The sequence below is a fragment of the Crocodylus porosus genome, unplaced genomic scaffold (assembly GCF_001723895.1).
Source record: "Crocodylus porosus isolate Cpor-Errol unplaced genomic scaffold, CroPor_comp1, whole genome shotgun sequence".
Classification (NCBI taxonomy): domain Eukaryota; kingdom Metazoa; phylum Chordata; order Crocodylia; family Crocodylidae; genus Crocodylus; species Crocodylus porosus.
In genome coordinates, this window is record NW_017728906.1 from 186,515,675 (window position 1) to 186,542,689 (window position 27,015).

General features: G+C 41.8%; 1 protein-coding gene and 1 long non-coding RNA gene across 5 annotated transcripts in view; one reads left to right on the top strand and one right to left on the bottom strand.

The window, feature by feature from the left end:
- FAT3 (FAT atypical cadherin 3) overlaps positions 1–27,015 on the bottom strand; it is a 555,551-nt gene that overhangs the window by 198,141 nt on the left and 330,395 nt on the right. For all 4 annotated transcript variants that reach the window (XM_019530348.1, XM_019530346.1, XM_019530345.1 and 1 more), the window contains exon 4: positions 10,609–10,670. In XM_019530348.1, the coding sequence (XP_019385893.1) occupies positions 10,609–10,670 (62 nt within the window). The remainder of the gene's footprint in view (positions 1–10,608; positions 10,671–27,015) is intronic.
- Positions 21,779–22,162, top strand: LOC109306783. Its single transcript, XR_002100108.1, has 2 exons — positions 21,779–21,815; positions 22,102–22,162. It is a non-coding gene; the product is annotated as an uncharacterized LOC109306783 (long non-coding RNA).

Consider the following 27,015-nt stretch of genomic DNA (forward strand, 5'->3'; position numbering starts at 1 on the left):
AAAAAAAAAGAAAAAAAAAAAGAAAAAGAAAACAAGCAGGTGGGAACCTGGCTCAGTAACACAGCAATGAACCAGGAGATGTAAGTTTGATACCCCCAGGCTGAAGCCTAGAAACTAGTTGTCCCATTTCCTAGGCAAAAGATGTAACCATTAGGTAGGGGGAAGGTTTTTCTCCAAGCCAAAAAAGTGGTTGTAGATCCTAAACTCAATGCTGTCAGTCAGTATAACACATTCATAGAGTATATTCACCGGGTTTGGTCCATCGAGAGAATTAGATTCCTTGTCTGTGAACCCCAAACAGTCTAAGGTAGGAGACAAGAACCTAGCTGCTCACCACATCCAAAATGAAGGCACTTCTGGGCATGCACAGTAGTTGAGCTTCAGACATGCAGGTCTAATTTCAGCCCAAAACATAGGGATCTAGTAGGCAGGGTTTTAGTGAATTGCTGTCCTGAACCTAAATCCCATCAGTCCCATTTTAGGAATGCAAGCACTTTTGTAAATCTCATGCTTGGTTCCTAACTCATTTAAACTGTGGTGGATCCTGAATAATTCTATCCAAGTCACTGGAGTGAAAAATGGCGTAAACAGAACAATGTCCTTTAGGAAATTAGGCAGTATGGGAATATGAGCACAACCCGCTAACATGATGATAACTATGTTGTGGCCCTATTTATGCTGACTGCAAAGCTGTATTTAATGGAACATCAGTTAACCAAAAGGCCATGTTTTCACACCTTCATGATTTTCCAGCAGTTACAAGCCAAATGAGATCAGAATCAGAAGCAAAGTATTTCCAGGCTGTCTGGCTGGCAGGCATCTCAGTTCCCAGGAAATACTCAGCATTAACAAAACAGACACCTTCTTTTTCTATGATTTAAATTATCATGACTAATTTAACCCAAAATTTAGTTACAGGAGTTACAGAGAGAATCTGACAAAACAAAATAAACAAGCAGTGCTGTGGATTGTGTCTGAACTGAAACCATGGACAGAAAAGACCCTGAATTTTGCATTACTACTCCAAATCTGAATTTGGAGTGTTAGAATTATTATTGTGTTAGAAATGGCTTATATCTTTATAATGGATCAAAATCAAATGCTGGATCCAAATCGCTATCTATTCCCCTCACATGATCATAGCCTGGATCAGAATATATAGGTCTGAATCCATTTCAGCTCAGACCCTCTTGCTTGGTGAATTTTGATTTTGTGGAGAAATGTACTGAAGCTAATGCTCCATTGCAGATGGTGGATCACCTATCATTACGTGCACTGGTGAGCTAGAAAAGGCGAATGTCTTCCAGAAGATAAAAAAAGTGGTGATTGAATAATGTGTGAGGGTTTTCTTAAAATATATAATACTCCACTGAAAGCTCTACAAATTCTTTGGCATTTATTTTCTTAAGTGGGGATGAAAAAATATATACCAGAGAACGCTGTGCCTTGTGTATTGTTGAGACAGTCTGCTGAAAACAGAAAAGTTCACTGTTTTGTACACAGTTTCTATCTTGAATCAGTATCCAGCATTACAAAAATAAGTTTGAATGTTTCTGTTGTTGAACTAAATTATGGAAACATAAGAACTGCCATGTCTTAAAAGACTAGTGGTCCAGCTAATCTTCTGTCAGGTCTCCAACAGTGGTCAGTACTAGATGCTTGGGGTTAGACAACACAACAGTTAAAAAAATAACGTCCATAGTCTCTGCACATGAAAGCTCCCACAGGTGGTAGTAATTGTGAAACTGCAGAGTTGGGGGAGGGAAATCTAATATAGGTGCAGCAAACAAATGAGATAGCTTAGTTAATAATTTTAAATTAAAGGTTAAAATCTGCAGCAGACATGAAGAGAAACAAATCCTCAGGGATGTCTTAAATCTACAGAATTTGTAGAAGATTCAAACACAAATATTTCTAGGAGTCTGGGTCATTTCCATTTAAATGCTATTGGTAAGATTATCCTAAATCAGTTAGTTGTGGGCATCATTCCACTTCTTGACATCCTCTTCCTCTCTTGCTGGTATAAATTATGCTGCCAGAGATGGGTGTACAACTCTTGCTGGCTCTATGAAGCTGTTTATGTTTTTGTGCATTTTATATTTTGTTGATATCCACTTTGTTTGAAAAGTTATCAAGGATGACTTTTCTTCTCGTTAGGAAAAAAAAAATGAGAAAAATCCTTATTAAATTTCCTGATGCTTTGGCCTCATCTACAGTACTACAACTTCAATTGCTATTTAAAATAAAAGAACATCTGTAAGGCACTGGAATCTGTGATGATCAAGGAAAAGAGAACAATCTGTATCCATGCCATCCCTTAATTGTTATGGTATTTAAAATTCTTACACATTCCTTTTGCACAGTGACTACTTAGTTACCAAATAATCTAGCAATACTTCCAGTGATGCACGTGATAATTCTTCATTTTATTGGGTCACACTACTTAGAGATGACAGCATAATCTATGAGTCCAGTTATCACCTCAGACAGATGTAATCACATCCAAACTCCTTTCTTATTCTGCTGCGTAAGATTTCATGCCTGAATTCACCTAAGAAGCAGTGTGCAATGTCATATGTAAATCTGGCTTTCAGCAATGATTTTAACCTCCAAAGCCAGTTTCTGTCTTTGGAAAGTTTCTGGGCAACCTCAAATAACTGCAAGTTCAAAGAAATTCAAATTTATTTCCTTAATCATGTGGTAGGCAAATCAGGGGTGGAGGTGCAAATGTAGGCCACAGACTTCTAGGTGGTGAGCAATTCCTGCTGTCTTTAAGGAAGAGTCCTTAAAGTAAGCAGATAACATAAAAGGCTGCAACTTGTCCTAAGTGACATTATATGTTACATTCTGGCCTCAGTGAGTTGCACTGTCACATGAAAAATACTGGCATGATGAAAATGCCATTTCATTTTGTAGAAATGAAACTTCCTGCCTTGCAAAGACTTCCACCTGCAGGAAGTTCTACCGAAGAGCCGGGGTCTCGGTGTGACTTCACACTTTCTCCTTGGTTGTCAACAAAGCTGTTGGTTGACAATGTTTATGATACCCCACCTGGGATTCTCCTGTCTGTTTTATAGGTTCCCTTTTGATCTGGGAGCATGGTCCCTTTCATTATTTTTTCTGTCAAATCAAAAGTTCACATGCGTTATACTTTCTTGTGTTTTAAGGCAGTTTTGCATATTTGTGAAAATGCTTTTACTGCCTCTTAAGAAGTGACCTTCCCAAATGTATTTTACCACTCCAAGATTTTTTTTTTAGGTTGCTCCAGAACTAATCAGAAGTTGTCCATAATTTTATCTTCTTTTTATTTCTGGGAAGTGAAGTCATTCTAAGGCCTTTAAGTAAACAATTTTAAGTTCAACGTATAAGTAGTAGTTTGTCATCCTATATTACTAGTTTCTCTTACATTATCTAATAGGTTCCAGTTTTAAAAAGGGAAAGGCATGCATCTTCTTGGAGACATGTTAAACCTCAGATGAAATGTTGAACAAGATGGACTGCCTAGTTTATACCCCCATCTTTGGCATGTCACCAAGGAGGAATGCATGGTTTTCCTTGCCAAATGTGGGCAAAGCTAAAGCCTAGTAAAATAAATGTTTACACAGATCCATAACTAGGATTTATATAATCAATCTTCTATGTAGCACTGGTTAAGCCAGAAGAACCTACTCAATGTCAGCTTTTCAAGTGATACCATAAAAACACATGTTGTTCTTTAAGACAGACCTGAACTATTGGCTTCAGGTGCTGTTGGCAAAATAAGAAAAAGGTCTAAGATGCATCTGATGTTAAGAAAGGTTAGTCCTGATTAGGACTTGAATGGGAAGCATCTTAGAAAAACCAAGGGTGACGCAAAGTAGTGTCTCATGTGGCTCAGTACTAAAGTGATACCTTGACATGGTGTTAGGGTGACACTGTGCTATTTTAGGTACCATCTTTCAAGAGAGAAGTCAAAAAGCAAAGTTCTTACCAAATGTGAACAGAAAACTTCTACTGTTCACAGTGTGATATTCCAGACCAAATTTAAGTCTATACAGCTACATTGCACATATCAAAATTCCCCTTACAGTTTTAATTTGTCATTATGAGTGGAAACTTTAATTCTTTTTAACAGGATGTAATTATGACTTCACTGGTGGATAATTATGCTTCCCTCTAATTACTGCACATAAATATACACTATGCAGCAGAGTTTATTGTGCCCAACACTAGTGTACTTACAGTAAATAGCAACCAACATGTTTCAATGGGCCCTTGTATTTTGACACTTACATCAGATCTGCCAATTTATCTTCATTGCAGCCTCTTGCACTATTACTGACATCTTTCTCAGAACTGTACTAAAGCAGCGCAGCAGGAAGATTGATGAGGCTGGTATTTCCTGATTTGTACAAAAGCAAGGCACCTGAGAGGTACTGTTACAACAGTCTGATTGAACAAAGTTGGCTAATAATAAGTAGGAAGCCAGCTAATGTAATATTTCTCCCCTGTTAATAAAGGTACTCGAGTTGGAATTTTAAGGGGCAAGTCTGTTTCAACAGCATTTTTAAAACAGTTACAACATTTTTATACTTTTATGACAAAAAATTTTAGAGAGGGGTAGTTCATTATCTGCGTCAGTCTACAGTCAGGCAGAAAGTAAGATAGATTTGCACCTTCTGGACTAAATTAGAGAAGTAAAGCATATGCTTTCAAGAGCCTGAGGTCACTTCATCAGATTCTACATCCTACTGCAGAATCACAGCTGAATCATACCAGCTTGTATCAGTCCCCTTTGATATTGCTACAATTGTTACCTTGTCTACATCCAAAGACACTTAGACACTTTTGCAAATGTTTATCATATACTGGTAATTAATTGTGAACAAAACAGAAGAAAGAAGTAATTCTCTTACAGGTGTTCAAAACTTTCAGTCACATTGTTCTCACATTCTGGAGCCTCTGTTGTTGGGAACTGTACACTGGAACCTGAATTTCTCTCTGTACAAAAGGCTAATCCCCTTGTTAAATACAGGACTCAGAGGGCAAAAGATTCCTAGCAAACTACGCTCCTCCGGAGCCTGCAGATTTTAGAAACCTTCCTTGCGAAAGGCACAAATGTACCAACATTAACTGTAATACATTCTGAAACTACTCAGTGCAGAAACTGAGAGCAGATACTCGGATCTATTTTACAGAATGACTAAGCAAATCAATGAGCTGTAACTTGAATTAAACAATTCACTCCCATCAAGCTGTACATGTACACTGCAAAGCAGAACAGGAATTATTTATATTCTGGATGCCTCCAAATAAGCTGACAGAAAACAAGGTTGGAGAGCCTTCTTGAAAGGGTTTACTCCCAGCTTCCATATCAGACAGCTGTCACTCTGAGTCCTATTCACATAAAATTGAACAATCTGCCATACAAAAAACCCGTAAAATACAGATAATGGGGGTGGTGGAGAGAACCACATGTTATAAAATGTAGAGTTAAATTTTTACATTCCCAGAGCTCATTTGCCAGTAATGCTCTCCACTTCCAGCTTTCACACATTTGGGAAGCGAGAGAAAATGAAGGACAAATTCAAATAAGCAGGAATTACTAGAGGGAGACGTATACAGAAGCAGACTCATGAAGATAGGAAGGAGGAGGAAGAAGAAAGATAAAACCCACAAAATGCTACAGTGTCCAGATAAAGAGAATAAAGATAGATTCCCTGGAAAGTGCAATCCAACCTAATTTTGAAACAGGCATTTATTTTCATTTACTTCCTTAGGAAGCAGATAACTACCTAATTTCTTTTCTCCTTCTTAGACCAATGTTTAAGCGCTTCATCCTAGGCAAGGATCCATTTAAGATATTTTGTAGAATAATCTCAGAAAACTGCATTTGGTTTGCTGCATGTTAGAGTGTAATATAATAATGTGGTCATTTTCCTCCAATTTAGGCTAGAACAATTCCACTAGTATGTATCAGGAAAGTGAGAAACCAGCTGTATGAGATCCATTGGGATCAATTTACACATAACAGGAGAGAATGCTACCTAGATAGCAAGCTTGCAATAATATTTCAAACCCTGAATTCTTAAAAGATTTTCCAAATATGTCACAGAAATTAAGCTTTTAAAAAAAAAATAATAATTCAAGGGTTTCGGGTTTTTTTCTCCAAACAAAATAACAATACCGGAGCTGAACAACCCCAGTACAGCAGCACAACACTGGAAAGGGATTTCTCAGATCACTGAGTTCAGGCCCCAGGTTAATTTTTTAGCCAAGAACGTAAGGATTTGGAGTGTGAAATAATTTACTTTTCCCAAAGATTTAGCATCTTCTTTTGTAATCAGTTATTTGAATACTGTAAGTCTGTACTAAGACTTGCAGTTTCAATACAGACCTCTTTAGCTACAGCCATGGGAATCGTCATAAATAGACAGATACATAACCACAAAAAGGGTGGTCCAGGGAGGCAGGCAGGCATTGGGGCAGGAGTTCAGGAGAGACGGGCTCAAAATTTGGCTGTCACATATTTCCTGTGAACCCCAAGGCAAATTCTAGAGACAGAAGTTATTAAAGGCCTTGGAAACATGACTTATGAAGAAAGGCTGAAAGAAGGAGTGTTTACTCTGGATAAGAGAAGACTTGTGTGTGTGTGTGGGGGGGGGGGTGTTGATAACAGTCTTCAAATACCTGAAGGGTGATTATAAAATAATATGCTGATAGACTTTTCCCTGCAGCTGCAGGGAACTAGGACTAGGAGCAATGGCCTCAAGCTGCAGCAGAGGAAATTTAGGTTTGAGATTAGGATGTACTTTCTGACTACGAGGGTGGCAAAGCACTGGAACAGGCTGCCTGGAGCACTTTTTGAACCTCCATCCCTGGACATTTTCAAGAGCAGGTTGGACATGAGCCTGCTCTGAGCAGGGAGCTGGATTAGATGTCCTCATAAGTTACCTTCCAGTCCTACCTCCCTATGACACTAAGTCATTAAGGACTGATCCTGAACAATATTTGGGCATCTATCTCCTATTAATTTTAATGAAAGCTAGATGTTAATGTACCTTTAAGGATTTGAGCCTTAGTCTCTTTATGCCCCAGCTCCTGATCTGTAAAATGGGGATAACAACAGTGCCTTATATTGTCTTGTAAACCACTTCATTAAGATTGTGAGACCCTAAAATACTTTGCTAATGATAATGGTAGGTGGCATCCAAACCCATGTGTAGACAAAACAGGGGTGTATGTGAATGACATGTTAAAGCAGGCTAAATGCTTCTGCACCGCTTTAATGTGGTCGGTGTTTGCATGCCTTGGCGGTGTATTGCGCATTCATTCCAGCCGCTGTAGGAAATTCGGCAGCGTAATGCACCTTAAATGACTTGGGGCATAGTAACTCCTTGGAGGAGTTTTAGTTTGCTGCCCCTACTACGCAGAGTGAAGCACTGGGCTCCGTGCAGCTCCATGGCTCTGCAGGAAGCCCTTTAGGAAGCCTGGCAGTAGCCTGGGAAACAGCTCCACCCAAGAAAAGCAGCGAGCCTGATCTTTTTTTTCCCACTCCCCTGGAGCCTGCCTGTGCTGGGCCTGGTGCTTCCCTCCGCAGCTGCTGTGCCCCGCAGGACCAGCCAAGCTGGGTGCCTGGAGGCAGGTGCCGCCTGGGGGGGTGCTCTGTTGCCATGGAGGGAAGCACCAGCCCCATCTGCAGCCCAGGGACCCGCCGGCAGCTTGCCTTCCCCTCCCCACTGGAGAAGCAGGTAAATCAGCAGGGCGTGTGCACAACACAGGGGTTTAAAAACCCACCGCTTCAATTTAGGGCCCCCGTTTCAACTACACACAGCCCAAGTATGCAGTCACACAAAGGTATGATCAAGGTGGAGCAGAGGTAGCAGGCAGAAGCGTGGAGACCTGGCTTTCCCACCAGCCTGCTCTATGACCTTGAGCAAGTCACTCAGCCAATGTGCACCACCTTACTTAAAGCATCTGTAAAGCTTCTGCAGAGGAAAATGTTTTATAGCCACCAGCCCAAATAGTCTTGGTTTGCCTTTTTCCTTAACAACTATTATGAATGGGGTGGAAATAGATCTTTTAACTAATTTTCTAATGGAATGGGCTTGGTAGATATTGTATTGTATGGCTATAATGCCTCAGTCAAATTCAGTGAAGAAAAGGGCAAGCCTATTAAAAAAAATAATTAAAAGAAGTTTTAACCAGAAAAGTCTGTCAATGCCTCATATATGCAATGGGCAAGTGGAAACGGAGGTTGCCAGGTCAAGCGCTAATCAGATCTTTTCAAAGGGAGCCAATTTTATTCTCTTTTATGCCAGATAGACTCTATTGGATGAACAGTACAAAATAAAGCCGCCGGAAGGCCGATATTGTACTATTGGGAGACCATGGTTATCTTGGCAATTAAGGACTCCCCAGGAGGCTAATTAAACACATTGAGAGCCAAACATTTTACAAAATGTTTCAAGTGTGTCATAAAATGTACACACCTCAGACAGCTCAGCTCTGAAATGTTAACAGCCTGTTTGTTATTGTCATACTGACTGTGTCTTCCAAATAGGCTGTAGGGATGGAAAATGTTAATATTTGATTAGCAACTGAAAGGATATATTCTATCATCTACTCAATCTGCAAGCCTGTCCTTAACCTAAATCTAGTCCCTTGCAGGATGTTCTTGATTATGTGGTCCAGTTTGGTTTCAAAAGTCTCAGCCACAGGGTTCCCACCTCCTTCCTCAAGAAACTATTCTTTCATTCATTGTTGGGCTGGCTATTTCCCTGAGAGTCCACACTTTTCTGTTCCCAGCTTCATCCCATCACTCAAATCTAAACCTCTTGAATCTTTCTAAACACATCTTCTTCTTCCTAAATGTTTGCAGCCTTGAAAACTCTGTTCAATCATATCTTTCATCTGGGGCAAAAGTGATGGGGGAGAATCAGAAGAAAAAATCTAGTCTAGATAGCTAAACCCTGTTTTTTATAAATAAGAGAATATTTTTTTCTCCTATTACAGATGAATAGCACTTCTCCACAGCAAAGGAATCCCCTGGAAAATCTGAATCTCAAGTGTTTTACCGAGAGCTCCTGGGAAAACAGAGATGCAAAAACAACGTACAAACCTAAATTTCTTGTTAATATATGTACAGTACTTCAAAACCTATGTCAAAATCACTTCATTTGGCTCTCTTCCCAAGTAGCAAAAAACTGAAAAATCTGCACTTATGTGAATAAAGAATCACTTAGCTAACTTTCCAGCTGAAAAGGTCCTAAAGGAGAAAAATACCTTTTAAGTTTTTTCTTTTATTTATGGTCTGGGCTGTTTGGGATTCTACAGTGGTATACAGAAAAATAATTAAATTAGCAGGTTATGTAATAAATTAACCCTTCTCTCCTGTGTTCTATGCTAAGTCAAACACTCAGGATTTCCACCAAGCAATAACAGGCCAGAGGATGAAATATTTAAAACCCAGCTCACTGCATGCTTCTGCCAAATAGGGATTGTATTGAAAACCACATTCTAATAATCTGTCAAATGAAGCATCTTCTTTAACTCACATGGATACAAGAAGGATTTCCAAAGACAGTAGAGGGCCAAACTTTTTTTTACAGGTGTGCCACAAATTAGCCTCACAACCTTGTGCCACTCTGATCCCCTTCTTTGCCCAATCTGCTGCTCTGCTTTCTGCTCCGTACTCTGTGCTCCCTGCCCAAACTCCTGCTCTGCTGTGTGACCTGTGCCTTCCCTGATATATTGTGTGCAATGAACAGAGGCTGCCCATGTCACTGATGGCATTCATACCACAGGTTGGCCACACTTCTAAGAAATACTGTATGGCTGGCTCTTTATTGACTGGATATTGAGATGGCTCTCCTTTCACTTGGAACCAGGACTACTTTCACTAAAGGCCAAGATATAACACAACCATAAATTGGCATGAGATCCAAATCAAGCCAAGTATGTATACCCAAAAGGAAGAAACAAATATTTTTACCTTGGGTTTTCAAATGATAAAATAGGTATCATGCACAATGGAAATGGCAAGATGCAGGCATAGCACTTTATGTTAGTTTTTTAAAGGAACACCAGTAACTTAAAAAGCATACTTTTCACTGCATTTTCTACCCTGCTGCTACAAGTAAGATTTCCGATGCTATATGTGAAAGAGATTAAATTTAAAAATGGACTTTTTTTCTATTTACTTCATGTGTTAATGACTTCAGGAACTGTCAGATTAGGAGGGATCCTGGTTTTGTCTAATAAAAAAAATCCCCAATTTTCAGATTTAAAAAAGTAACCCAAAAAACACCTTTTTCCCTAATTTAAATTAAATTACACACACCCGAGATATATATATATATATATATATATATATAGAGAGAGAGAGAGAGAGAGAGAGGGGTTACTTTTTAATCTGAAAATTTGGGGATTTTTTTTTAAATCAAAGCAGTGTCCCAGATTTCCTTAAAAGTAATGGTAAAAATACAGTCACAGTTAAAACCATCCAACATTAGTAGCAGAAGTAGTGAAGAGGTATAGTGCCTGAAACAACTTTAAACTTGTTATTTGAAATTGGCAAGATTTGAAGATAAATTTGTCCCTTTAACATATTTTTCTAACTGATCTTACCTCCAGAAAATGCTCTGCTTGCTGCTCCCGATCCAATTTTCTTGATGTGGTTGTAATCAGACCTGTGGAAAAAAGGTAAGATTTGATTGTCAATATCTGTTGGAGTAACTTAAGTCTCCCACTGGCCACAAAAGACAAGTTCACCTTCCTAATTCTCAAAATGGAAGAAAAAAATAAAGTTTTATCAAGCAGAAGTCTCAAGATGTCTGTCAAATATTCTCCTTCACAGCATTATCGCACTTTTTGACTGACAATGAATCTGTGAAGAAAAAAAAACACCACTCTCTGAAAACTAAATGAAAACTTACAATTGTATTTATGCAGTTAATGCATTACAATTACTCTAGTGAATGCAAAAACCTTACTAAAGAGCCACTACTTGTCTTATGGTTGTTTCAATGAGTCATTTGCATATGACTGAAATCCTCCAGTAAAAACCTCATTAAAGATTTCAGAGTTCTTGAACAATTAATATGATGGGGTGCTGATTACTTCTTTGCCAATGAATAACATTCTCTTCTCTCATTTAACTTTCAGATGGGTCTATGATCATTCTTGTTGCACTTGAAAAAGGTTATTTCTGTAATAGCCACTTGTATATATGATGATTTCCAAATGTAATCATTGTCATGTGTTAAAGATTTTCTATTGCTTTTTCAATTTTGTTCCAGGTGCAAATTGTGCCTATAAAACAAAGTAATTTTTATATTAAAAAGTTCAAGTTATATTTTCTTTAAACAATGCTCTTTCATAAATGAATAACCTCATGCAAGTTTTTGACTAAGTATAAAACACATAAGACCCTCTGAAGGACCCGCCAGGATTCACGATGTTTACTGATACATAAATATCATTTTAACATTTATGTTTGCTCGGTAGCAATGAAAAGGTCAAATCTAAGTCCCGCCTCTGTCTTAAACAAAGTGTTTCTTTGAATAGCATGACACGCTGTGTTCTGTCTTGGTGGTGGGATCTGGCTAGCATTAGGAGACCTTATCTTCTCAGTGGGATATGTTTTATTAGAGACACCACCAATGTACCATACATAACTTTGCTAGCATTCCTTCTTCATATGATCACTAGGAAAAACAGAAGGAATAATATCTCTTGGTTTAGCTATAAGATATGTTTGTGTAATCAGAACAGCCAGTTATCTGAGCTTACTATTATGATAACCTTGAATTCTTCAACATAATATTAAGTCTATAATAACAACAACAGTGATAGCACCAGCAAGAGCAGCAGTGATGAGGACGCACTTACACAGCATCTTTAATTCTAAGGGATATATTTGGTAGCCGTGTTGGCCTGAAACAAAATGAAATGCAAAAAACTCTAAAATCCTTGGTTCAGAGATTATACTTTTTATTAGACTAACTAAGAAACTGCAAAAAAAAAAAACATCTTTCTTTGCAAGCTTTCGGGCACGCACACCCTTCTTCAGGCTGAGGGAAAAAGGGATTTTAAAGCACTTTGAACACTGTCACTTTCTACTTAATGGAATCATTTCACTCACTACTGGAGTCTTGGCTCTGGTGCTAGATGCGCGGATGTAGGCCTGCTGCACCACTGTGAGCCCAGCAACACCAGCAGCGACCCCTGGGCCCCCGACGAGCCCTGGCCTGCTGGCAGGAAAGCAAGACCCTGTGGAAGGAGGGACTTAGTCAGCTGGGAGCGGGCTAAGTGGGCCGAGGAGGATCACTGCCCCCGCCCTGCTCCTACTTGGCCCAGCCCCACAGGGAGCTGAGCGATCAGAGCCTCGTGAACAGGCCGCGCAAACAGGCGTGCTCCTAGGCCCAGCACGCCAGTTAGCACGGGAGTTCGCTCAGAAGGGCGAGTGGGAGGTCCCAAGGCCCTGCCTGTGAGCCCCCCAGAGTAAGCAGTCCCAGCCATAGCCAGCCAAACAGCAGCATGACACAGATGGGCATGTGCCACACCCCGAGGGTCCCAGAGGGTCTGCACCCCACCCCAGCACCTCGGAGACTGCCACCCAGACAGACCCCATGGTTCCGGGCTCCATGCAGACGGAGCCCCTGGCTCTTGGCTGCGGGGGCTGCCTGTCACTTTTTCAGGCTCTGAGGCCCAGGAGCATGGCCACCTCCCCTTGTGGGGTCTGCTCCCTACGGGGTTCTCCAGTGCACCAGCTGGAGGAGCTCCAGGCTGCAGTCCAGAGACTGCGCGCCATCATGGACTGTGAACAGGAGATAGACTCCAACTGCCAGGCCCTTCTCCCCGGGGAGGCGGAGGGTAAACCACGGTCTCCCTCCAGGACAAGGGAGGACTCAGGGATTTTCCTTACTGTCCAGCCAAGGGCTTGGACCAAGGTGGCGAGGGGCCCCACCGCACCAAGGCCCATGCCCCGCTGGAGCTTTACGACAGGTACGAACCCCTTGCAGCCCCAGCAGAGCCGGCTGAGTTGGCAGCTCCCGCAGGCAACACAGATGACACTGAAGCTACCACCCACATTTTCCCTAAGACCAAACGCAAAATGTTTGACATGGGAGACTCCATCCTAAGGAGGACTGAGGGGGTAATCTGCTGCCCCAACCCCTTAGCCTGGGAACTCTGCTGCTTCCCGGGGGCCCGCATCCGAGACATTGCAGAGAAGATCCCTAAGCTCCTCCAGCCCACTGACCACTATCCCATGCTCCTCATCCATGTGGGCACCAATGACAGTGCTTGGAGTGCTCCCAGGCATGTCATGAGGCACTACAGGGATTTGGGAGAGGGGCTAAAGTGTCTGGGGGCACAGGTGGTGTTTTCTTTCATCCTCCCAGTCTTGGGCTATGGGCTGAGGAGGGAGAAGAGGATCCAAGTAGTCAACCAAAGACTACAGCGCTGGTGTCATCGGGAAGGCTTTGGCTTCCATGGCTACAGTCCGCTCTTTGAAGAGAGAGGCAGCGAGCTGCTGGGAAGGGATAGCCTCCACCTCTCCATTGAGGAGGAGGCTCTTCTCAGCCAGACTGGCTGACCTGCTCCACCAGGCTTTAAACTAAGCCCGTGGGAGGATGGGGGGACTACTGCCACTGCTGGCCCACTGAGCAGCCCTTGCAAAGCCATCAGGCCAAGGCACATAAGGGATCCCACCCCAGCCGCATCCCTGGAACAAAATGTAGGCAGGGCAAGAGCCCTTGCGTGTCTATATGCAAATGCCAGGAGCCTGGGGAATAAACAGGAGGAACTTGTTCTCCTGCTAAACGCAAATAACTATAACGTCACTTGGATAACGGAGACCTGGTGGGACTCCACCCATGACCGGACCACAGGTATAACCGGCTATAACCTTTACAGGAGGGCTCGAGTGGACAAAAGGGGCAGGGGCATTGCTCTCTATGTCAAGGAAAGCTACGGGTCCCTACAAGCCAACATTGACACCCATGATGGACGACTTGAGACCCTTTGAGTTAAAATCCATGGGGAAAACAGCACAGGGGATATTGTGGTGGAGGTCTACTACAGACCCCCTACCCAGAGTCAAGACCTTGACCAGGAGCTCGCCAGGGAATTGGCTGAGGCCGCATGATCCCAGTGTATGGTTGTCATGGGAGACTTTGACTATCCAGGCATCTCGCGGGAGGAGCGCTTGGCCAAATCCAAGCAATCGCAAAGCTTTCTCTCGTGTGGATGACCTCTATCTGATGCAGGAAGTCTACAGGCCAACAAGAGGTAAAGCACTGCTTGACCTCATACTGACAACCGGGGATGACCTAATCAGTGACCAAACAATCAAAGAGAAGCTGGGTGACAGTGATCATGAACTGATCACCTTCACCATCTGCCATAAAGCTGGCAAATCAGTCAGTAATACAGAAGTCCTCGACTTCAGGCAAACTGACTTTGACAAGCTAAGGAGGCTTGTCAGTGAGGCCCTAAAAGGCCACAACCCAATCGTGAGGGGTGTTCAGGATGAGTGGTTGCTCCTCAAGGGAGCAATCCTGGATGCTCAAGCAAAGTCCATTCCATCTCGGAGGAAAGGCAGCAAAAAGGCACAGCAGCCCCCTTGGCTCTCCAGGAAACTGGTGGGCCTCCTACGTCTTAAAAGGAAGACCTACAAAAGATGGAGGACTGGAACTGCCACCAAGGAGGAATACTCTGCTCTGGTGTGGACCTGCAGAGAGCAAATCAGGAAAGCCAAGGCTGTGATGGAACTCCAGGTAGCTACAAATATCAAGGAAAATAAAAAGTCCTTTTTTAGATATGTGGGGAGCCAGAGGAAAAGCAAGGGCAACATTGGACCCCTGCTAAACCAGATGGGGCAACTGATAACTGATGCCCAGGACAAAGCGAACTTGCTAAATGGGTAATTTGCGTGAGTTTTTCACCAGTCCCATGGGATGGTCCTGCCCACTATGGGTCAAGGAGGCCCAGGTGATGGAGATTCCTTGCCCTCCATTGAAGCTGACCTCCTGAAGGAACACCTTGACAGACTGGATATCTTCAAGTCAGCCGGCCCTGATGGGTTACACCCAAGGGTACTCAGAGCTAGCGAGCATCATAGCCTATCCCCTGGCACAGATCTTTGAGAGCTCTTTGCGCTCTTGTATAGTGTCCGATGATTGGAAGAGGGCCAATGGTGTGCCTATCTTCCAGAAAGGGAGGAAAGTCGATCCAGCAAACTACAGGTCCATCAGCCTGACCTCTATCCTGGGGAAGGTCTTGGAAAAGATCATCAAAGAGGTAATCCTTTACAGACTAGCTGAAGGCAATATCCTGAGGGATAGCCAGCATAGGTGTGTTATGGGTAGGTCTTGCCTGACCAATCTCATTTCCTTTTATGACCAGGTGACCTATCACCTGGACTAGGGGGAAGAGATCGATGTTGTATATCTTGAATTTTAAAAAGCCTTCGATTTGGTATCCCACAATCACCTTTTGACTAAACTGGCTAACTGCAGCCTCAACCTCACCACAATCCGCCGGCTGGGGAATTGGCTCCACGGTAGTACCCAGAGGGTGGTGGTCAATGGAAGCCAATCGTCTTGGTGCGCTGTGACCAGTGGGGTCCCTCAAGGCTCTGTCTATACTATTTAATATCTTCATCAATGATGTGGACATTGGTGTCAGAAGCGGACTGGCCAAGTTTGCTGATGACACCAAACTCTGGGGTAAAGCATCCACACCTGAGGACAGAAGTGTGATTCAGGTGGATCTTGACAGGCTCATGAAATGGGAGGATGAGAACCTGATGGTGTTTAACACCGAAAAATGCAAGATTCTTCACCTTGGGAGGAAAACCTGCAGCATGCTTATAGGCTTGGCAGTGTTGCGCTGGCTAGCACTACAGATGAAAGGGACTTGGGGGTCATGATTGACCACAAGACGAACATGAACCTTCAATGCGATGCTGCAGCTAGTGAAGTGAGCACAACACTGGCTTGCATCCATAGATGTTTCTCGAGCAAATCCTGGGACATCATTCTCCCCTTGTACTCGGCCTTGGTGAGGCCGCAGCTGGAGTACTGCGTCCAGTTTTGGGCTCCACAATTCAAAAGGGATGTGGAGAAGCTTGAGAGGGTGCAGAGGAGAGCCACGTGCATGATCAGAGGTCAGGAAAACAGACCTTAAGATGAGAGGCTGAGAGCCATGGAGCTCTATAGCCTGGAAAAGCACAGGCTCAGGGGTGATCTGGTGGCCACCTATAAATTTATCGGGGTGCTCATCAGGATCTAGGGGAACATCTGTTCAGCAGAGCACCCCAAGGGATGTCAAGATCAAACAGTCACAAACTCTGGTGTGACCAATTCAGGCTGGACATAAGAAAGAACTTCTTTACTGTCTGAGCCCCCAAGTTTTGGAATAGACTGCTGCCGGAGGTGGTTCAAGCACTCACTTTGAATGCCTTCAAGACACATTTGGATGCTTATACTGCTGGGATCCTATGATCCCTGCTGACTTTCCGCCCCTGGGGCACGGGCTGGACTCGATGATCCTCTGGGGTCCCTTCCAGCCCAAATGTCTATGAAATCTATGAAAAGGGTTATAACTAGGAGCAATGGGATAACATTAACAAAAAGGGCATTTTTCCGCCTGGTATTTCAGACTAGCAGCTAGATGTTTTACACTGCAGGATAGACTCCCAATGGAAAGTATGGAAACCATACTACACATGATGAACATCAGAACAAGCTGTATACTATTAGTGGAAATAATACTTTCTTGACAAAAGGACTGGGGAGGAGGGGGGAGGGGAAGGGAAATGCTATTGGTCTTTCCCATCTTAAGTATACACATGATTTTAATTCCATTCAACAAAGCCATCTATGCGCTGGTATGTGACAGCAGTTATGGGGGTTTAGGTGGGCATAGGAGTTGGTCATGATTTTGTGTCACTTATTTTACACTGTCTTGGGTGTTAAAACAGATGAATACTAACAAAGAAAAAAAAGTACCAATAGTGACATTTTCAAGTGGAAGCCCTGAGGTGCTTGTGTTGCTTTAAAAGTCCTACATATAGCTGTGCCTAGCCAGGGTTTCTATCAGGAAATCTGTAATCATTGTTCGAGCTATGATGTACCTCTTCATAAAACCTCCCATACTTGCTTTTTCCTAAAGAACCATATCTCTACAACCAGAAATGTACATAGCACTAAGAGCCAGCTCCTATTCCATTCATTAGGCACCTACGTGGCACTTAAACTTTAGGCATCCAAGCAATGGCATTCTATTCCCTTCCTGATTATCTAAATGGCCATTTTTTAAGTTGCCTACGTAGCTTTCTTGGCACTTATGTGCCTAAAGGAATTCTATTCTTGGACCTGTAACCACGCACACGTGGATGATAGTACACATGCAGACTGAGCGTGGACAGTAGCAGCCAGAGAACACGTGCACTCCTCTTGTGAATGCATAGTTGTCTTAGATATGCAAAACTGGGGTCAACCAAAACCTATAACTACAGGCCTTAGACTCAGGAATGAGGATGAGGGAAGAATACATCCCCTCCCACCCCTAAGAGCTGAGTGACTAGGGTGCTCCCCTGAGAAGCCAGAGAACCTGGGTTCTAGGCTTTTCTCATTGAGGCAGGCTTTGAATCAGGGGTCTCTCTGATTTCCTAGCACACTAACCACAACACCGTGCTACAAGTGAGATGTTACTCAGGCCCTTCTCCAATGCTCCTTTAAAGTAGGCTTCTTGGGCAGCCATGAGAGGGAAGTCTTTGAGGGACATGTGGGACCAGAGGGAAAGGAACAGGCCAGAAGTTATGTGGCTTAGTACAAATGCTGCTGGCCTGTCAGGGAAGATCCTGTTGCGTTCTGTTTTAAGGATCTGCTCAAACTGGGTGCATCTACATGTTCATTAATGCGCATTGGTTACTGCGCATTTAAATTTAGTAGTTGTACAATCAAGTACTAAATAAATGTGCAGTAACCAGATTTAGTGCACAATAGTGCCAGTGAATGTCTGTTAAGTGATGCTACTTCTCAGTAGTGGATTAGCTGTGTATTAACTGTTTGTGCTGTGATGTGCTACAGTATTATTAGGCTGCTGTGCTCTTAGCGTCTTGTGTAGATGTACCCAGAGAGGCAGAAGCTTCCCTTTGTATAGCCCTTCCCCTTCCCCCAAGCATCCATTTTTTCCCCCCAGTGTCTTAGTTTGTGAAATAACATAGTATTCTTCACTAGATAGGTAAAACCAAAGAAAGAATCTATCATCAAATCTCACAAGAACTCTGTTGTGTAAGTTAAGCTAGCCACTGAGTTATGGTCACACCCCAAACCCCAACTGAACCAATCTCTATTCTGCTTGCAGTGTATAAACATATAGCGAGCTCCATCCCGAAGAAGTTATGCATATCCCAAATTAATGATTATGCAAAGTCAAGAGCAGCTAAATTAACTCCATTCAAATCCATATCCAGCATATTCTTTTATAGGCAAATTCTGCAACACAGTCTGATGAAAAGGCTCCCTTGTGAACTTTATGAGAAGCAGGCATACGGCTGCACTGCTCCTTGGGCTTTACTCCTGGTGCCCAGCAGTGGAGTAGGCAGAACAGAGCAGTAAAACTCCCTGCCTGCATCTTACTCTGGGAACTCCCAGAGTTGGCAGCTGTTCCTCTCTTCTTTCCTCCCAATCAACATGAGGGAGCAGTCCTTCTCCAGACCAGAGTGACCCTGGTCTCTGGATGGCACGGGAGTCTTCCCTGGCTCCACTCTTTCTGATTCCTAGAAGGAGTTAAGCCAATGGAAAGTGTGCAGATGTAATCTCTCAGGAGAAGCTCTCCCAGGAGTAATTTCTACATTTTTGCAGCCAGAAACTGCCATCTTTGCTCTGGGAGAAGAAAGCTTGAACAGCTGCACATTTCTGTTCTTCACCACAAGAGCAACATTCAGAAAATGAATGTCCCTGCAGAGTGGGGCCACATATAGGGCTGATGCCACAAGAACTGCAACATTATCTGTTTAGAGGCACTGAGGCACAATGGAGGAAGAAACAGAGAAAAAAGTATAGATATTTAATTTAAAATATTTTACCCAAGTACCTACAGGGTAGAAAACAATAATACGTCTTGAACAGAGAAATATTGCAACTCATATATCTACAGTTTTTTAGAATTATAACCAGGCAATAAAAAATTGAAACTAGTTTTAAATTTTGAACATATGAAAAGCCACATAAAACATCTTCATTTTGTTTACAGAAATAGGAATTATCTGGAAAATTAGCATGAGGATCCAGGGTTTGAATATTTGAGCAAAGTTCTGGGGGTAAATTCCTTTTTGGGTCTAAAATGACCTCTAACCTAACAGCTATATGTATTGTTCTCTGTTCAGTGTTATTTCCTTGTCATATTTTTTCTTTTCTATTTTCCTTACAAGGTTTTGTTGCCCTAATCAGCCCCCAGGTGTAGTAAATCTTCTCAGGGTACATGTTCAGCTGTTAGGCAGATTTTATTTAGAGAAAATAATTCACCACCACCCAACCTCAAGCTTTATTTAAATGACATCTAGGTTGTGCCCTAAGTTACGACACAATCTTACAGGAGAGGAGAGTGGGAAATTTACCATTAGTAGTATTCATTTAATCATATTCATATATTAATAGTATTAATTTAATGCCTTTACATTATTTTCCTTAAAAGACATATGTTGTTTTCTCCAAACATAGCTTTCTTTCTTCTAGACAATAGTCTAGACAATTTCAGTGGGCTGTTCATAAGTATGGTCTATATTGCATGATTATAAACATTTCTTGCTTACATTCAGGATAGCCATTCTCTAAACCTTCTGGTATACCTGTTCCTAGTCAGGTCCTGAAAGTGGGGAATAAGCTGAACCTTCAGAAACGAATTGTCTGTTAAGGTCAAGAATGTAGTCAGAAAAGTGTGTCTATTCTTAAAAAATTGTACATTTGAAATGCATTTTCCCATGGATCTCAGAGCATTTTACATATATCCTAACTAGGATAAACAGTAGTTATCACCCAATATTATAGAAGGAGAAACTGATACACAGATTAAATAACTTACCTTAGGTCTCAAAGTGAGTCAGAAGTAGAGATATGAAAACCCAGAACAAAACCCAGAAAAATTTTGGGAAAAAAAACATTTTTTCCCCAAGGAGGTTTTTTTGTTTTTTTCCTGAAAAATTGAAATTTTTTTGAAAAATTTAAAAAACCTCTTATGAAATATTGTCTTTTAGGATGAGGAATAAAGTCTTTTAGGATGAGGAATAAACACTAAGACAAGGTGTTTACAGATTGCTACCCTTTACTCCCCCAAAATGTTTTCAAATAATTATGTAATAGGAAGACTTTTATGTAAGACTATGTACAGTATCAGATCATTACAATTCCTGTACGCCAAAGACAAGCAAGTACAGTAGAACTCTCAAATGCAAGAACAAGATGCATTTCTGCCCCCAGGGGGCACTCCCATTTTCACAAGAGAAGGAAAAGGATTCAGTGCTTTCTTTGCTTGTGGACTTCTTCTATTGTTGACTTTTGATCTAGAGGTTGGTGGATCTGCTCCTGTCCTCCTGACTAGGCCTCAAAGGACTGGGATTGGACACTAGCAGCAGCGTCCATTCTTTCCTGTAGAGATTAAAAACAAGGAGCTTATTGCCCTGTGTGGAGAGACATGGACTGATACTGGAGAGACCAGCAATGAAAGAGAGACAGAAGTGGCGAAACAAGGAGAACTCTGTTTCCAGAGCAGCTGTCTCTAAGATAGAGCATCGAGGAGGATAAAGCAAGGATCTGGAGAGAAAAACAGAAGTAGAAGCCTGTAGGGGTAAAAAGGACCCCCGAGGATGAGTCCTACCTGCAAAAAGTAACTGGATCAAGGCTTATCAAGCTGGCAGGCAACAGAGAAGAACGTTCATCTCCAGAAAGAGGCTTCGAGCAGTGTGGGAATGGTGACTGAAGCAGCAGTGGGATAAAAGAGAGTAACCACCTTTGAAGGTATGCACTAAAGAGTATATATTGTTTCTTGTTGTGTTCAGACATTTGTTGAAGTTAATCAGAGTCTATAGAAGTCAGAGTGGTGATTACTCTTATCACAGTAAAGGAAAATAAATATCCAGAGAGATCTGGTGAGATAAGATCTCCCCTAGAGGCTGAGTATACTGCAGAAAAGAAAAAAAGGAAAAGGAAAGAAGATTTTTTCTTGTTTATTTCAAACTGTTAAGTTTCAGTTACTTTGTATTGTGTTTGATGTGTGAATGGAGTAAGCCAACTGAAGATTTGCAAAGACAAAAATTAACATATACCTGGAAAGCTTATAATTAACGCAGTCTGTCTAACTGTGTGTTGTTTATAAATGTAAAGGGAAAATAAAGAAAAGTAATTAACCCAAAGGAAACTGTGATTTAATCACAGAAGTTAATTTCGGGTGTTGTCTAGAACAGGTTTGATACAGCTTGTAACCTAGTAAGCCCATAGTTAGATTGCCACTGTATGACTGCAGTAGAAAATAAGTAACACCTCCCAACTAATAACATCAAGAAATAATCAAGACGTGGCAGGAAAGAGTCGGAATGTACTGCAAAGACTCAAATATTGGCAATCATAGAAAAGGGCTAACAAGGTGACATAAGCAGAACCCCCATACCCTGCTTACTCAAAAGCCTCAGAAAAGGAGACAGAACAAATCTAAAGGTTTTGGAGTTGGAAGGAACCTGCCTCCTCCTGGCCCTGTGACCTTGAGATCCACAACAGTACAGAATCAGCACAAAGGAGCTGAAAGAAAGTATACTTCTTTATTGAAAGGTAAGAGTTTTAATTTCTCCGAATTCAGTATATTAAACTATATTTTAGCTGCATTAGTACATTTTCATAACCTATGTAATTCATAATTGAGTTCCTACTAATCTGATATTTTGTGACAAATTGCCCAACCATAGCAGTGAGGTGAGAACCTGCAAGACAGGGAAGTTGTTAATAGTTAACTGAGAAGTCCTCTCCTTTATCCATTACTAAATTTGTACATGCTGTAGCTTAGTGTTTATATATGCAAGCTAGCCCCTAAATTACATTTTTCTTTTTTCTCCCTTAGCAAAATGGTGCGACCAGCTTCTAGCATATGGAACCATTTTCACACTGCAAGTTATTCTGAGAAAAAAAAGTGATTTGCAAATGCTGTCAAATGAAATATGCATTTCCAAATGCTACTAGGATGACCAAACACATCATTGTATATAAGAAGTGTCCTACAGACATTAAAAAATCCTTCATGGGTGTAAGTGAGGAGGAGGTAGATCATGATGATGAAAATGCAACTAGCTTTTTCCAACATTCTCAATCCAAAAGTACTCTTACTGCTGCTGCTTCTTCCTCTACAACATCAGCATCAGAAAGGGTTGCCCAATCAACATCCTTAAGTAATCAAATATTGCAAGCAACTGTATAGAAAAGACTCTCATTAGCCTCATTTGTAGACAAGATGACACCTGAAGATCAGGAAAAAATTAACCAAGCTCTTGCAAGAGCAACACATTCTTCTGGGATGCCATTGTCAATAACTGAAAATGCATACTGGCAGGAAGCTTTTAAATTACTAAGACCATCAGACCATTTGCCCAGCAGACATTCTTTGAGCAAGCCTCTTTAAGTCAGAATATGAACGTGAAATGCAATCTGTGCAAGGAAAAAATCAATGAAGTACTGTCTTGCAGTACTTACAGATGGATGGACAAATGGGCAGGGAGAAGGAATCATAAACTTTGTGATAATAACACCACAACCAGTTTTTTACAGAAGCATTGACACAGGAGAGAACAGGCATACTGGAGAGTATATCAGTAGTAAAATATGTGAAGTCCTACTTGAGAGTGATAAAGTATTTGCTTTGCTGACTGACAAATCAAGTAACATCAAATGTTGCAGAATACAGAACATCTTCAGGTATTTGATCCAGGAATGCTCTGCTAAGCATATCCCTCCTGCACCATGGTGGCAAGGCCTTTGCACAACACAGCCTCTGACTCCTCTTGCTTCTCGCCTGCTTCAGATTCCTCCATCTTCTGCAGCACGTGAAAGAAACTGGTCTATGTTTCAAAACACACCAAATCAAGAAATAAATTAACATATGAAAGAACAGGGAAGCTCGTCTCAATCCGGGCACACCTTCAGTTTTCAGAAGTCCATGAAGATGATAAAAATGAAGGATCAGAAGATATACAGAAACTGCTGATAGTGATAGCTCAGAAAAGGAGACTTACTTAGACAAAGTTTCTTGTAGCAAAATTCGTATTCAATGAGTCTTGGGAGTTTTTTTTCTCCTTTTTTCCTCAGTTCTTTTTCTAAAAAATGAGTGCTTTCTATATCTGCTTGACACTGTGGAGGAGACCAAGTCCCGAATATATAATAACTTTTTTTGTTTTATTATAATTTTGATGGTTTCTTCTATTTCCAACTTTAATTTTTGCCTGCTTCTCATAAACTGGCAAAAACTAAGAGATGCTAGGTTTCTCAGAGTTCAGAATCTTGTAGCTCCATTTGTAACAAAAATTAAGAACATTTTAAAGTAAATTTAAATTAATAAATTTGTAATTATTGTCTGGATAAACTATACTTTTAAATTTAAAAAATATACCAAACGTGATAATTTTATGAGCAAACCAAGTTATACATAATACATTTTATGTTCTTAAGGTAGCAAAGTGAATTCAAATCTGTAAAGGGTGCTAAGAAAATAAGTATTCTATATATCTCAATTTTTCCAAAATTTCTGTTTTTTTTCCCCCCATGGCTTCAAAATTTCAAGAAATTTTACATCTCTAGTCAGAAGTAACACCAGGAATAGCATTCTGAACTTCCGGCTCTCATCTTTCTATCACTTGTTTTATAACACACACACACACACACACACACACAATTTGTTTCTAAGATTCAATCATAAATCTTATATACCGTATCATATATACCATGTTTTCTCACTAATAGCTCACACCTTTTCCCCAAAAACCATCTGGGGAAAACCAGAGCAGATATTATACATGAGAAAAAGGGCATGGGTCTGGAAATTTGGCAGGGGAAATTTCCCTTCCCTCTCTTCCCAAAGTCTGCCCCCAGTATTTCTGGAGCCATGGGGAGTCTTCCTCCCAGTTTGTGCACCAGATTGAGATAGTGCATGGAGTTGGACATGGCACATGGTTCTGGACCTAGTGTGCTGTGTCTGACCTTGTGCACCGGCTCTAGAGCCATGTGTTGGGCTGGATCTGGCATCCCAAGTCAGGAACTGTACACTGGCTCTGGAGACATGTACTGGGTTTGATCTGGCACACCAAGTACAGGACCATGTGTTGGCTCTGGGACTGGGTGCCTGGTTGGATCTTGCGTGCACAGTCTGGATCATGTGCTGGCTCCAGGGCCACATCCCAAGTCAGATAAAACACATGGTTTCAGAGCCAGTATATGCTCCCAGTGTGCTCTTGGGCTGTGCAGCCCCAAACCCACCGTATGAGGTCAGACCCACCATGCCAGATGGAGACCACTTCAGTGGCCCCAGACCCAGTATGCTGTATTGGTTCATGGGCCCCATCCACCACTTGGGGCTGATACCATGCTGAGGAGCAGGTCCAGCTCCCTAGCTACAGCTTCTCAGATAAGATCGTTTTTCTTCATGGTACCGTTTAAAAATTGTGGTGCATGTTATATTCAGGGCTGTGTTATATGAGAGAAAATATAGTACATATCCATGCCTTAGTTGTTTATATTTCATACATACATACCTTACTGCTGAACTCATAATTCTCCATATATTTTTGTGTTCCCTACAATATGTTACATACACACACACACACACACACACACACACACACTATACTACTGTATTGTAGTAGTATACATGTTCTACTACTACAATATAATGTCTGTGGAGAGTTATGAGTTCAGCAGTAAGATTAATGCAATATACTTAATTTATACCATTGCAAAAGGGGTATACATAGGGATATACCAAAATTGCAATGTTGTGAATTTTGTGAAATCTAGAATTGCTTACAAAAGTGGATAATGGTCATGAAATCTGCAGAAAAGAAAAGAAAACTTACTGAAAATAAACTAAAAATAAATGCACTGACTACTGGGGAGCCAGCAGTTCTCATGGCACTGCAGCCTGGCTGTGCAGCTTGCTGGGGAGAAAGTAAGGAGTGGGAGCTGCCTGCATTAAAAGCAGCCCAACTTCGCTGCTGCCCTACCCTTCACTGTTGATTGGCTGATACAGCTGCCTGTCATGTGGCCTCACCCCATTCGACCAATAGCCCTCACAACCAATCAGTGGTGAGGGGTTGGGGTATATAATACAGCTCTTGCAGTCAATCAGCAGCAAGGGGTGGGGCCACAGGGGCCCCTTGGCCAATAAGAGGCATGGGGTGGCCCCACCATGATTAGCCTGTGAATATACTGCTGGCCAGCCCGGAGATCTCACTGCAAAACTGGCTGGCCATTTCCTCATGTTAAATAGACCCCTAGTTATAAGAAATACTAAAATCAGCAAACCCCAATCCGTCAACACTACTAGCCTCATGGTTAACTTTTTTCACTTTGTTAGTTTGTGTCACCTTCGGCAGGATTTTTTGTTATTCACAAAAGAGCTTTCTTTTGGCCTTAAATTAAGTCCTTTGTGATTTGTTTTAGTTTCTGAAACAGTGGTTCTGCTTGGATAGTTAAACATGTGGTTGTGAAGGTATCTATTTGTATCCAAAAATACCCAGAACTACTTACATTATGATCTGACACAATGATGGTTTCAAAGCAGAAGCCTAGATTCTCGGCTGGGATAAATCACTGTAGCTCCGTTCAAGTCAAAGAAGCCACACCAATTTACATTAGCTGAGGGGTTGACCCAAAGGGTATTTGTTTTATTTTTCTATTAATTTTTGGATCAAGCATTCTACATTGAAGCTACAAGAGTACATTTAAAAAGGGTAAGTCATTAACTTTTTTTTTTTTTTTATTATTTTTTATGAAAATATAAGGAAAAGAAAGAAGAAAAAATAAACTTTTTTCCAGGTTGAATATATGTTGGTGTAAAAAAATCTCGTAGTCTATGTTCAAGCTCACTGACCATTATTTTATTCATATGTCCAAACTGTCCTTTTTTCAAATGCATAAGATATGTTTCTTTTTAATCCTACCAGAGCTGCAAGATATGGATTGAGTTCAACCCAATTTGCCAACCTTTATCATAGTTTACAGTGCACAGGACCGGAAACGTAAACATATTTTATAGGATGGTGCTAAGCTAACACATGGGCTCATACTGTTGGCAGGTGATATAATTAACTTCCCAAGGAAGGGGAAGATGAGAGCGGAGGAGATATCAGGGTGCCAGACCAAACAACACCCACAACTACAGCCTTGCCCAGATGAATCAGAGAAATGAGCAAACAGGTAAGCAATGGCGGCCAGGGCAATGCTGGGACTAGGGGGGCAGTACACACATCCATGGGAGGCCTCAAATGCCTCTACACAAACGCTTGTAGCATGGGAAACAAGCAGGAGGAACTCACCGGATGGCTGACACCGGCCCAGACATAGTGGGGATCACGGAAACATGGTGGGACTCTACGCATGACTGGGCGGTGAATGTCAAGGGCTATAGGTTGTACAGGAGGGACAGGATAGGAAGGAGAGGTGGGGGCGTGGCACTCTATATCAAGGAGGAATACACATCCTCATTAATTAGCAAGGTGTCAGAGGAGGGGCACTCTGAGGTGCTTTGGGTTACAGTACAAGGCAGTCAAGGGGTGAGAGATTGAACAGTGGGGGTCTACTACAGACCTCCCAACCAGGGAGAAGAGCTTGACCAGGAATTCTTGGGTCAGCTCACAGAGGTAGTGAAGGCTAAAGATGTGGTAGTCATGGGGGACCTGAACTTCCCGGATATCTGCTGGGAGGAGCAGTCAGCCAGGTCTGACTGCTCACGTAGGTACTTAGAGTGCTGGACCTCCATCTCACCCAGGAG